The sequence below is a fragment of the Bidens hawaiensis genome, unplaced genomic scaffold (assembly GCF_021521415.1).
Source record: "Bidens hawaiensis isolate Kalapana, Puna unplaced genomic scaffold, B.hawaiensis_p1.1 tig00002236_1, whole genome shotgun sequence".
NCBI classification, from domain to species: Eukaryota; Viridiplantae; Streptophyta; class Magnoliopsida; order Asterales; family Asteraceae; genus Bidens; species Bidens hawaiensis.
In genome coordinates this window covers 675,705-687,905 of record NW_027491119.1, presented here as the reverse complement: position 1 = coordinate 687,905, position 12,201 = coordinate 675,705, and the positions used below count along the sequence as shown (strand labels likewise).

Genomic DNA, 12,201 nt, shown 5'->3' with positions numbered 1-12,201 from the left:
CTATGGTGTATACATTGCTGATTAACTTATTCTGACTTTTTAGTTGTTCATTGTATTAAATATTAAAATTATTTGGTGACAAAAGGTTTTGGCTACTGATTTTTTGATTGCTCATTGCTAATTGCGATTCAAAAAGGAGTAGCGGCGCAGCTTGTTGCCCGCTTGCATTCTGTTTCGATGTAATCCAATTTACATGTAATATTAAATTCACAATTGCATTGCTATACTCATTGAGTAATTGATTTTGTATACTTTAGTAGCTCTTGCTCTTTGTCTCGGTCTTTGATTGATTACAAACTCGAGTTCAACTTATTCTAATCAAGCATAAGTTTTGTTTGAAGTTTTCTTTTAAAGACAATTTTATTTTACTTCATGGGACTCGAACTCAAGACCTTTGTGTGTTTAATAGACTTTGTCTCTGTACCATATAACATCTAACCAGACATGACACATTAACATATAGTGTCAGTCATTCAGACGGTTAGCCTTGAATTTCAAACCAACCCAAAACCTTACTCATCTTCTTCATTCTTTAACCTGAAACTTCAAACTTTAAAAAATACTGAAGTGTATGCATTACTGGTTGCTGGAAAGCCTTAAGCATGATCTCTGTAGAACAATCTGGCCAGCCCGAGGGTTAATGGACCCCCTCCCACCCCCCTATGAATCCGCCCCAATTAATAATCATATGCTAATTTATGGATTTGATTACATGTTAATAATTCTTAATCTTTGACTCTTATCTTAGAAAGTGTGACATTACAGTTAATCGTTAGGGGCGTTAATCTTACGTTTCAATGAGAAATGTACTTTTCCCCAAATTCGTTCACTCAAATTTTCACTAAATTCAATATTAAACATATTAAAAACTGGAACAGCCTAACACGTGCGGTAAAAAGTGTGACGCTACAAGTAATTGTTAGGGGCGTTAATCTTACGTTTCAATGACAAATGTACTTCCCTTCTGTTTCGATGTAATCCAATAAACAATTTATAATAATAATAATAATCTTATCTTTTATACAAAAAAAAATGTACTTTTCCCCAAATTCGTTCATTCAATTTTTCATTAGCTGTGTTCCCGAGTTAAATTAAGAAGAGAAATGAATGAAATGAAAAGTTTTCCTTTCCTTTCATTTCTTCTATTTCCCCAGTCTCTTTTCCTTTTCTTTCCTTTTATTTTCCTTCCAATTTTGAAAGAAACATTTTCCTTCTATTTTCTACTTTCTTTCCCACCTTTTCTTTTCCTTTATTCTCTTAAATGAATCCACAACATATTATTATTCCTTTCCTTTCTTTGACAAAAACTAAGGAACACAACTCCTCTTTATTTCTTACTTTTGTTTTCCTTTATTCTCTTAAATGAGACTCAGGAACACAACGCAAATTCATTATTAAACACGTTAAAAAGTGAAGCACCTAACGCATGCGGGAAAATGTTGTAAAAGTTTTCCTAATTGTAACACTATTTACAATGTTTATTGTTTTATGTCGTTGTTTTATTAACCTAATGAATGATTAAATACAGTTTCTTGCATAGAAGAACGCAACTGTTGCAAAAACGGGTCTTTCAGTAGTAGGCGGCATCCCCTCTTAGTTTTAAGTAAGCGGAACCATTCCGTTTTGGTTCTTCTCCACATTCTTACCGGTGTATGTGAGGGTGACGAACTCCTTTTTGTTCGGTCATAGGTTGGTCCAAAGAACGAGAGTCGGCTTCCTTAAGTCCGTTGTTCCTCAGTAGCTCAGTGGTAGAGCGGTCGGCTGTTAACTGACTGGTCGTAGGTTCAAATCCTACTTGGCGCCTAACCACCTGTCTCCGTCTCCCGTAGTTCCCCAGAAACATCCGTTTGCCTACTTCTACTCTGGCCGGGGGTAACAGTCTTTTTGAGAACCAAGTGGCCCTTGAGGAAGACCTTCAGAAAACCCCTCTAACTCGGGGAAAGGAATTCAAGCCCTTAAAATGAGCAGCGTCCTCCAACTCGCTGTCCGCTCCCCTTCACTATCAACAAGAAACTGGAGCACATATTGCTAGCATATTGTGATACTGTCCCTATTTTCAATGTAAAATTAACCCATATCCTAAACGACGAAGTTGTCACTAATTGATAAAGGATATTTGTGTTGGAAAAATAAATTGGTGAATGGAAATTAATATATTAAATTATTAATATTAAACTCTTCATATGTTGAAATTATTGAGTAAAGTTTATTATGACACTTGATGAGTTTTATTAGAGCATTAAGTCTCTAATTAAGTGAGACTCCTTACTCATCTACAACTCTTGTATGTTTACTAGACTTGGTGACTTATTTGAAAAAAAAAAAAGGAAAATGAAGTATACAAATAGATATATACAAGAGAGGTATTTGGAGCATGGAGAACACTTGAAAACCCATTTGTTAGGAACCCATTGAGACGATACTTTCTACTCTATTACATCAACATATTATTCTTCCTATTTTTTTCTTTTCAAGAACACCAATATACCTAGTGTAATCTCGGGTGCGAGTTCTGTCGCCCTCAGTACACACACTGTTTCGGTTGTTGTACCCTGGGAGACAGACGGCTCTTTAGTAGAGACCCGAAATCTGTTTTAAGGGAAGCGTATTGAATACGTGCCTCAACCACGCTCAATATATATTGTTTTGTTCATCTTTTGTTGCAGTCAATGGAGTTAGCCACATCAAGGAAAAACTAAGACGAATATGAAGATACTAAACGAGTGAAAGACTCGAGTCAAGAAGTTTCTGTTGAAGTTCTCACCGAAGACATCGGCAAAAATCTTTATATTAATATAAATTGTATTTTATTTTATTTCCTTTTTGGTTGTGCACATGGTATTGTACTACGTTATTTCTCTTGTATAACGAGAGTATCGTTATACTTATTTTATTTTTATTATTTTTAAATAATATTATAACCTATGTCCTACAATTTGTATGTTCTAAAGTTATACATATATACATAGAAAATCACTAAATCATGGATGAATAGGATGGGTTTACAATTACATAACTGGTTTTAATCTCACTTCACATATGCTATATCGCCACCGCAGAAAGAAATTACTGGGTGCCATACTGCGGTGTCACCGGCGGTTTTGAACTTGGCTCCCAATACAACCAAGACCTTGACAATGCACTCTACGCCATCATGGGAACAAATAACGGGTTCGGGTTTTACAATTCAACTTCTGGACACGCTAATGCAGCCGCCCTGTGCCGTGGAGACATCGATCCAGAAAGCTGTAGGCGTTGTGTAGACGATGCTACTCGCAAGTTAATACCTCTCTGTCATAATAGCGTCGAGGCTTCTGGATGGTACAATTTTTGTTTCTTAAAGTACTCAAACAGGACTTCGGATTACAGAACTGGTGTTCAAGCTACATCTTACGGATACGGTGCGAATAATGTTTCGAATTCTAGCTACGATCAATGGAACCTGACGGTGGTGAAGTTGCTTGACGCACTGCGGCCAGAAGCCGCAAAGAGTGGGTCGCTTCGTAAGTACGCTTCAGGCAACATAACTGCACCAGGAATATTGTGGACTATATATGCGTACATGCAGTGTACACCTGATTTATCCACGACCGAATGTGACGAATGTTTGGCTAGAGCTACCGTAGATAGTCGATTACATGGCAGAAGTTTGAGTGTAGCTGTTTTCAAGCCGAGTTGTGTTCTTCGGTATGAGAATTATAGTTTCTTTAATTCGACGTGGTATCCGCCTCCATTGTTTTCAGGCGAGTAGTTTTAATTCTTAAACTCCTGAGACCATAGTTAAAACTAGCGTTGGATCTACAAGAAAAATTAAGATGCATCCCAAAAATTGTTTTTGGACCTAAGGGTATCCTTATATTTTACTCAGGGGTATCTGATACATTAGTTTTGAACTTTGCCGTGAAAGTTGAGGGTATCCAGGGCACCCTGTGGATACCCTTAGATCCGCCCCTGGATAAAACTGTTACTAACCATCACATTTACAGGAATTTATACAAACAAAACTTACATAGGAGTCATCGTTGGTCCGATTTTGGTATTTGTTACGGTGATTGCAATAGTGATCTTTATTTATCGACGACGTCAAAAACAAAAGCATCAAGGTAAAAACATAGCATCGTTTCTTATAAAAACTTAACTTAGATTGGTGTTTACAAGAAAACTAGTTAGCCGGCTCACCAAGTAGTGTAACAAGTTAAAAAGTGACTTGGCCGGTTTCAATAGACATTAGGACAATTTACTGAACCATATTATTCTCAAACAAAACATACATTAATTTTGTTTTCAATTATTTAATTTGATATATATAGGTCCATTGTTTCCTTATCTCCATACAAAATTAAGCAACCATTCACCCGATGGTAGTGACCATGAAATGGAAGATGACGACAGGAGAGACATAAATTTCTTCGATTTAAGTACAATACAAGTTGCAACCAACAACTTTTCCGCCGAAAATAAGCTTGGAGAAGATGGTTTTGGTCCTGTTTATAAAGTAATTATCAAACAATTAATTTTAGATCCTTAATTGTTCTTTACAACAGAGATTATCACTAAACCCCAACGTCTAACAGGGGGCTAGACGGGGAGAAAGAAAATTACAAAAGACACAAAGGAATTTTTTAGCCAATCCACAATATGTTAAGTTAATCTTTATGTTCCTGTTAACGAACCATTGGGGGTGCAAACGAGCCGAGCTGAGCCTGAGCTTGGCTCGTTTAATTTACATAGAGCCCGAGCTCGGCTCGTTTATTATTTATTAATTAATTTTTATCTAATTATAAATATTTTATATTATTTTTCAATTATAATTTATATAACTTAATATATTATCTAGTTAGTTTTTCATAACATTATATATATATATGTGTGTGTGTGTGAGCGCGCGCGTGTTATATAAAAATTACGAATATGATAGGCTCATGCTCGACAAGTGAATCTCGAGCTCGTTTATTAAACGAACTTACTTTTTGGCTCGAGCTCGGGCTCGTTTAGGCTCGACTTGATTTGAGTTTTTTCATAAGCCGATTTCGAATAGCTTGCGAGCAGCTCAGCTTGTTTGCACCCTTATGAACCATATAAAAAAGCTAGTAATATCATCAAAAATCTTATCCTTCCTTGGTTCGAAATACAAAAGAGTAACCTTAATTGAATGGATTAACAAATAAACCCCTTAAGGCGGGCGCGCTGGTTTCACAAAATGAAATGGAATTGGAATTGGAATTTGCATAGAATTTGGAATTGAAAGTAATTGGATTTGAAATCTGAACATTTAAATAGGAATTAAAAGGAATTGGAATTGGAAGGAATTGAAATCCAATTCCATTTATGATGTGTTCATTTGACAAATGAATTGAAATCGTTTTTTTAACGAGGATAACGGCAAAAACATTTTAGTTTTTTTAGATTTTTTGTTTTTTTATTTATATTTTGAGTTATGAATTTATTATTATTATTATTTTTAATTTTTAGGGGTTTTATATTAAGATCAAAAACCCTTCAAAAAAATACTCAAAAATAATAATAAAAAATTCGTAACTCAAAATATAAATAAAAAACCAAAAAATATAAAAACTAAAATGTTTTATTCGTTGTCCTCGTTAAAAAATAAAAAAAGAAAGAAAAAACTCGAGAAAAGATTCCAATGAATTTTCTTAAGATCCTCCACATTTTGGAAGGATTTAGAATCTCTTTGTTTAAAGGAATTTGAAAGAATTGAATTCCAATTCAAATTAAGATTCCAACTCCAACGAAACGAACACACTATGTCATGGGATTTTAATTCCAGTTCATTTAAATTCACACGGATTCTGTGAACGAACACCCCCTTAATATTTTGGTAATTTTAAATTCCTTAATTGATCATCCTTTCACTTCAAAATTTTAAGTTCTCTTTTTGTAGGGTAAACTTCAAGATAGAAAAGTAATAGCCGTAAAACGGCTATCTAGCAACTCTAGACAAGGTCTTAGGGAGTTCAAGTCGGAAGTACAACTGATAATAAAACTGCAACACAAGAATCTAGTTCGGCTCTTAGGTTATTGCATAAAAGGAACCGAACGAATTCTGATCTATGAATTTATGGCTAACAACAGTCTTGAAACCTTCCTTTTTGGTTAGTCTCTACTCTCTTCCCACAAAAAAATCTAGATTTTATGTTGGCGACAAACTAGTCACGAGACACCATTCTAACACTACTAAAATGCTGGGCTTGCGACAATAGTTTAGTTGCAAATCCGTCACAAAAGGTTTTTACAACCTTTTTGTGACAAAAATGCGGTGACCATAAAGTTCGTCGGTAATCCATTTTGCAACTATTTTGAGACCAACAATTTTTTTTGACTAAATTTAGCAATTGTTTATATTTTCTATTTAGTTTCCTCTTGCTTTTCTTTTTCTTGTGACCGTTTACGTCCGAAAGTAAATTGTCTAAAACATTGTTATCGTTTTGCGACTAGGTAGATTGCAGTTGCTAATTATTGGATCTGTCTTTTTTGGTTGCAAATTGATCATGAAGTTTTGCCACGGTCTTTTCCAGTCGCAAACCTAGTTTTCCGACCGTGTTAATTATTAGGTTCTTTATTCCATTATTATTGTAATCTAACAGATCATAACAAGTGTAAGGAACTGGACTGGGCTAAGCGTACCAACATCGTAAGTGGAATTGCAAAGGGACTACGATACCTACACGAAGACTCACGCCTCAAAATAATTCATAGGGACTTAAAAGCCAGCAATATCCTACTGGACAGCGAGATGAACTCAAAAATATCGGATTTTTGCACAGCTAGAATTTTTGGGGGCAATCAAATGGAAGCTAACACCAACAGAATCGTTGGAACTTAGTAATCATTCTAATGTTTCATATTTTAGGTTTTCTTTTTTAAAAATTATAAAGGGTGTGTGGGATTGATTACTTAAACAACACCGATTTGTTAAAAACAATTAATTAATCATAAAAGTGTACTTCTACTTAAAATCATTCTAGGGGAGGCCATAGGTTTGATTCTCGCAAGTGTATGCCACTTGCTGGGAAGAGTACCACTGCTGACAAACTCCATTAGAAAGAAAGTATACACACTTTTTTTTTTATTCAGACATTTTAATACGCGTGTATCTACTTTTAAAAATCAGTAAAAAGTAATATAATCAATCCCAAATTAACAACTCCAGATTTGCAATGTTCTAAACTGACAATGGACTATATTGCACAGTGGATACATGGCACCCGAATATGCAATGGGGGGATTCTTCTCGACAAAATCAGATGTTTATAGTTTTGGTGTAGTATTGTTAGAAATCGTTGCTGGACAACGAAACAACAGATTCCGTTTAGATGATGAGCCTCAAAACTTCCTGTCAACCGTAAGCAATTAACCTTCACTATGTATATTAAAATTTTTTGGTTTTGGGCTTATATATAGAAGCATAAACAATCTTTAACTCATCAAATTATTAAAGGCATGGCGCTTATGGAAAGAAAACAAAGGAGAACGGTTAATAGATCGTTCACTAGTTCAAAATGTTGCTATTGAAGAAGCTCTTAGATGGATCAATATCGTGCTATTATGCGTTCAGGAAGACCCACAAGATCGTCCAACCATGTCAACCGTTGTTTTTATGCTGGAAAGCAACTGGTCCTCACAACTTCCGATGCCATCGGAACCCCCAATGTCCTTTGCTAGATTTGTGTCCGGCTTTGAAGCCCCATTGTCATATGCTAGATTTGCGGCTGTTTTCCAAGAAACTACGACAACTAGTGACTGAGCTGCGAACCCCACATACCAAGTTCTAATGTTGTTTATCGCATGTTAGTAGGCGTGCTAAAGGAAGGTTAATCGAACCAATTACTCGAGTTCCATATTTTCTTGAACTTGAATTTAATAAAACTGAAACCTAGCAAGTTCATATTGCACGTGATGTGGATGTGGTTTAGTCTTTTTGAGTAAAACAGCTTTGGCAAGATTAAGACGTGACTAATTAAAAATATCTTATGTAAAGATAATAAGAAGTTGATGTAACTTCCAATTAGATTGTGTCTGCCATAAATGTTTGAATTGTTAAAAAAGGGGGTTCTACTCTGACCAATATTTAAACCACTAAGTTTTTTTTTTTTTTGGGGGGGTGGGGGGGGGGGGGGGGGGGGTTGGTTTGGATATATAATTTTTTGCATGGCTTTTGGTTGGAAATTGGAATTTGAAACTTCTTTTGAAAATGGTTGATCCCCTTGTTCGACTAGCGGATGAGATTGTGATTACGTGGCGAAAAGGGATGGGATCCGCTATTAGTAATAGTGGTAGTGTGGGTATGAACTAGCGATTAATCAGGATTAATAGGAATTAATAGGGTTGTAATTTATACGTAATTTTTCATATATACGTATATATGCCATGTTGAATATATAAAATTTTCAATTTTGATCGCTTTTGATCGAATAGTGATATACAGCGACTAGTCGGTGAGGTAACGATTAGCGGTTAACTGGTAATAAATTGGCGTCTAGGCGTGACTTTTACAAGTACCATGACTAATGGATGTTGGTGATGAGATCTGCTAGGGAGATCAGCGGATGTGAAGAATGGAAAAAAAAAATAATTTTAAGGGCTACAATGATGATTTTTGAAAGCTTTGCTTTTAAGCTTTAAATTTCATCTATTTTATCTGTATTAATTTTGTTGAAAGTTAAGGAAATCTGCAAGTAGAAGGTAGGAAGGTTCCGTATATTTGAAGTCCGTTGGCTTGGCCTTCCATCTTTTAGAAGAAAGCGTACTAGTACAAAACTGATTTTTCTGGGCGGTAATTTTTTTTTGGGCGGTCAAGTACCTAAACCGCTTAAACTATTTTTCTAGGCGGTAAAATTTTTTTGTTTTGGGCGGTCAAATACCTAAACCGCTTAAACTAATGTTTTGATTATTTTCTCTATTTTAAATATATCTTTTGGGCGGTGTATAGTAACTTAAATAGAAACAAATTTAAATGGTTATCATTATATGTTTCTGACCGCTCGAAAAATATTTTGTAAATTAGATAATAATTTAAATAGCCCTAAATAATTGAAAGTGCTTATTTTCAAAATTTTCTTATCATCTATCTCACGTGTTGTTTCATATTTCATCTTTATATAATTAATTCTTTATTAACTAATCTCCTAAAAATATGTTATGTATCTTTCAAAAGTTTTATTATATAAACTAAAAACAAATACTAAAGAAACCTCATCTTCTTCTGCCAGTGGATAGAAGCACTTTCTCTTCAACTGGTTTATAATAACAACTCATTTAATAGTGGGTATGTGATATATATAGCCTTTGGTTTATTTATTGTTCATAATTCGACAATATATTGTTTAATTTTGTTTATGTATTAATTGATTATATTTTGTTGTTTGTAGATGGATATTGAACAGTTCTGGTCTTTTCCTATACTTTACTCTATATCCATTAAATCTTTATTCTATCTCAAGACGTTAAAAGGTGCGTACAATTTTAGTTGATTACCTTTATTGTTAATCTATATATATATGTGTGTATTATGAACGTATGATATGTATGTATAAAAGATTGCCTTTTAGAGTATACCAGTCCAAAATTTATCTAATAGAGATAAATTTTGGATTGTCTCTGTTGGGACTGCTTTTTGAATATTCTATCTCATTAGGATGTGCATACATTTTAACTTGTTTGACTATAAGGAAAAATCGACAGTTGTTTCTTCTACTCCCTCGGGTGTGCGGTTTATCTGCAAACTTGGGGAGTTAAGGGGAAACACTATCGATTTTTTCTTAAATAGTCAACAAGTTAAAATGTATGCATATGAGATAGAATATTTAAAAAGTGGGTTAGGGTTCACCGCCTTATGGTACCTATTAATGACCCGTACAAAGATTGCATATAACTTATTTCATTATTTTTTATTTTCAGATGGAATGTAGAGAATATTGGATGTACAAAAGTAGGTGTCCTTATGAAATATATATGAAAGGCGTTTATACTTTTCTTAAGGCTGCTGAATCTAATCGGAAGAATGTTGGCTCTAAAATGATTTGGTTTCCTTGTGTGATTTGTAAAACTTTGCAGATATTTGAAAGTATTAATGATATAGAGCATCATTTGATTATAAATGGTTTTATGCCTAATTACACTTGTTGGTATAAGCATGGGGAATCACGAATTGACGGTGCCACGACATCAGTTAATTTAAACGATGATGAATGTGAAAATAATTTAAATGATGACAATTTAAACGAGGACAATTTACACGATAAAAATTTAGATGACATGTTTAAGGATTTAGAGAATGATATTGGCGATAATGATAACGTAAAATTACAACATCTATTTGAAGGTTCAGAAAAACCATTATTTAACGGTTCTGAGAATTCAATACTTGAAGCTGTTTTGAAGTTGTTTAACGTGAAAGCGAAAAATAGATGGAGTAATACAAGTTTCACAGAGTTATTAGTTGCTTTGCATGGCTTGCTTCCGAAAGGTAACGAGTTACCGATTTCGTTTTACCAAGCAAAAAAAATGATGAATCCGATGGGAAGTTGAAAGAATACATGCAAGCCCGAATGATTGCATGTTGTATAGAAATGAGTATGAGAACAGTCATGAATGTGTTCACTGTGGTAAATCAAGGTACAAGAGAGAAAGTAAAACCGGTGAATATGATAATAATGTGAAGAAAAATGGACCACCAGCTAAATTATTGTGGTATTTTCCAATTATACCAAGATTAAAACGATTATTTTCAAACGAGAAAGAAGCAAAATTATTATGCTGGCATTCATATGAGCATATAAATGATAAGAAATTAAGATATGTGGCAGATTCACCTCAATGGAGAAATATTAATAGCAAATATCCAGAATTTGGTAATGAAGTTAGAAACATAAGGTTTGGGCTAAGTTCTGATGGAATCAATCCTTTTGGACATGGTAGTAGTCAACATAGTACGTGGCCAGTTCTTCTTTGTATCTACAATCTTCCACCATGGTTATGCATGAAACGAAAATACATAATGATGTCGTTGTTGATTCAGGGTCCGGAACAACCTGGTAATAACATTGATGTTTATTTGTCCCATTTGATTGATGACCTAAAAACTCTATGGAGTTTTGGTGTAAATGTGTATGATGCTTATAAGAGGGAATATTTTGAATTACGCGCTATGATTTTTTGCACCATAAATGATTTCCCAGCATACGGTAATTTGTCTGGATACACTACGAAAGGTAAGAAAGGTTGTCCTGTTTGTGAAGATGAGACAAGCTCGGTGTATTTAAAACATTCTAGAAAAACGGTATACATGGGACACCGAAGATTCCTTCCAACTGGTCACAGTTATCGGAATAACAAGAAAGACTTTAATGGAAATACCGAGACTGGAAGAATCCCGAAGAAAGTTGATGCATATTCAAGAATTGAAAATCTAAATACAGTTTTGGGAAAACGAAATAGTTTTAAGAAAGGAACCATTTGGAAAAAAGGTCGATCTTTTGGGACTTACCATACTGGAGAGATTTAGAGGTCAGACATTGCCTATATGTTATGCATATAAAAAAAAATGTATGTGATAGTTTGCTCGGGTTATTGTTAGACATTCCCAGAAAGACAAAAGATGGTATCTATGCCCGTAAAGACATGGAAGAAATGGGAATACGTAAAGAGCTCGCCCCTGTTGATGAAGGTAATCGCATTTTACTTCCACCTGCGTGTTATACAATGTCAAAGGCAGAGAAAACAAAGTTTTGTAAATGTTTACACGATATTAAAGTTCCATCATGCTATTCTGCAAACATTAAAAGGTTGGTGTCCATAAAAGACAATAAATTGCCTGGTATGAAGTCTTCTGATTGTCATGTTTTGATGACACGTATGATTCCTATTGCAATCCGTGGATTGCAACCAGAGAGCACACGGCATACCATCACAAAACTTTGTTTGTTTTTTAACATGATTCACTCAAAATGTATTGACCCCAAGGAATTGAATGCATGGCAAAATGAAATTATCATCACGCTTTGTGAACTAGAGAAGTACTTCCCGCCGTCCTTTTTTGATGTGATGGTTCACTTGGTGATTCATATTATTGGAGAAATCAATGCTTGTGGTCCTGTATTTTTGCGTTACATGTACCCTTTTGAAAGATACATGGGTGTCTTAAAATCCTATGTAAGAAATCGTAATCGACCTGAGGGTAGT

General features: G+C 34.6%; 1 protein-coding gene across 1 annotated transcript; it reads left to right on the top strand.

Moving 5' to 3' along the window:
- The first annotated feature begins 2,965 nt into the window (after window positions 1-2,965).
- LOC143610786 (cysteine-rich receptor-like protein kinase 10) lies at window positions 2,966-11,524 on the top strand. The gene is made up of 11 exons (XM_077085172.1): window positions 2,966-3,743; window positions 4,311-4,495; window positions 5,903-6,113; window positions 6,606-6,843; window positions 7,213-7,363; window positions 7,454-7,732; window positions 9,390-9,471; window positions 9,703-9,802; window positions 9,919-9,949; window positions 10,075-10,486; window positions 10,827-11,524. Exons 1-11 carry the CDS (start codon window positions 3,155-3,157, stop codon window positions 11,522-11,524), a joined length of 2,976 nt encoding a protein of 991 aa, XP_076941287.1. The 5' UTR covers window positions 2,966-3,154.
- Window positions 11,525-12,201: the final 677 nt, after the last annotated feature.

Bases quoted from the DNA above. Each gene is read 5' to 3' on its own strand.
- LOC143610786 (XM_077085172.1), top strand. From the start codon at position 3,155: ATGGGAACAAATAACGGGTTCGGGTTTTACAATTCAACTTCTGGACAC. The intron at 7,364-7,453 runs GTAAGCAATTAA...CTCATCAAATTA, and splicing joins CTCAAAACTTCCTGTCAACC to TTAAAGGCATGGCGCTTATG. The intron at 7,733-9,389 runs GTTTTCCAAGAA...TGTTGTTTGTAG, and splicing joins CATATGCTAGATTTGCGGCT to ATGGATATTGAACAGTTCTG.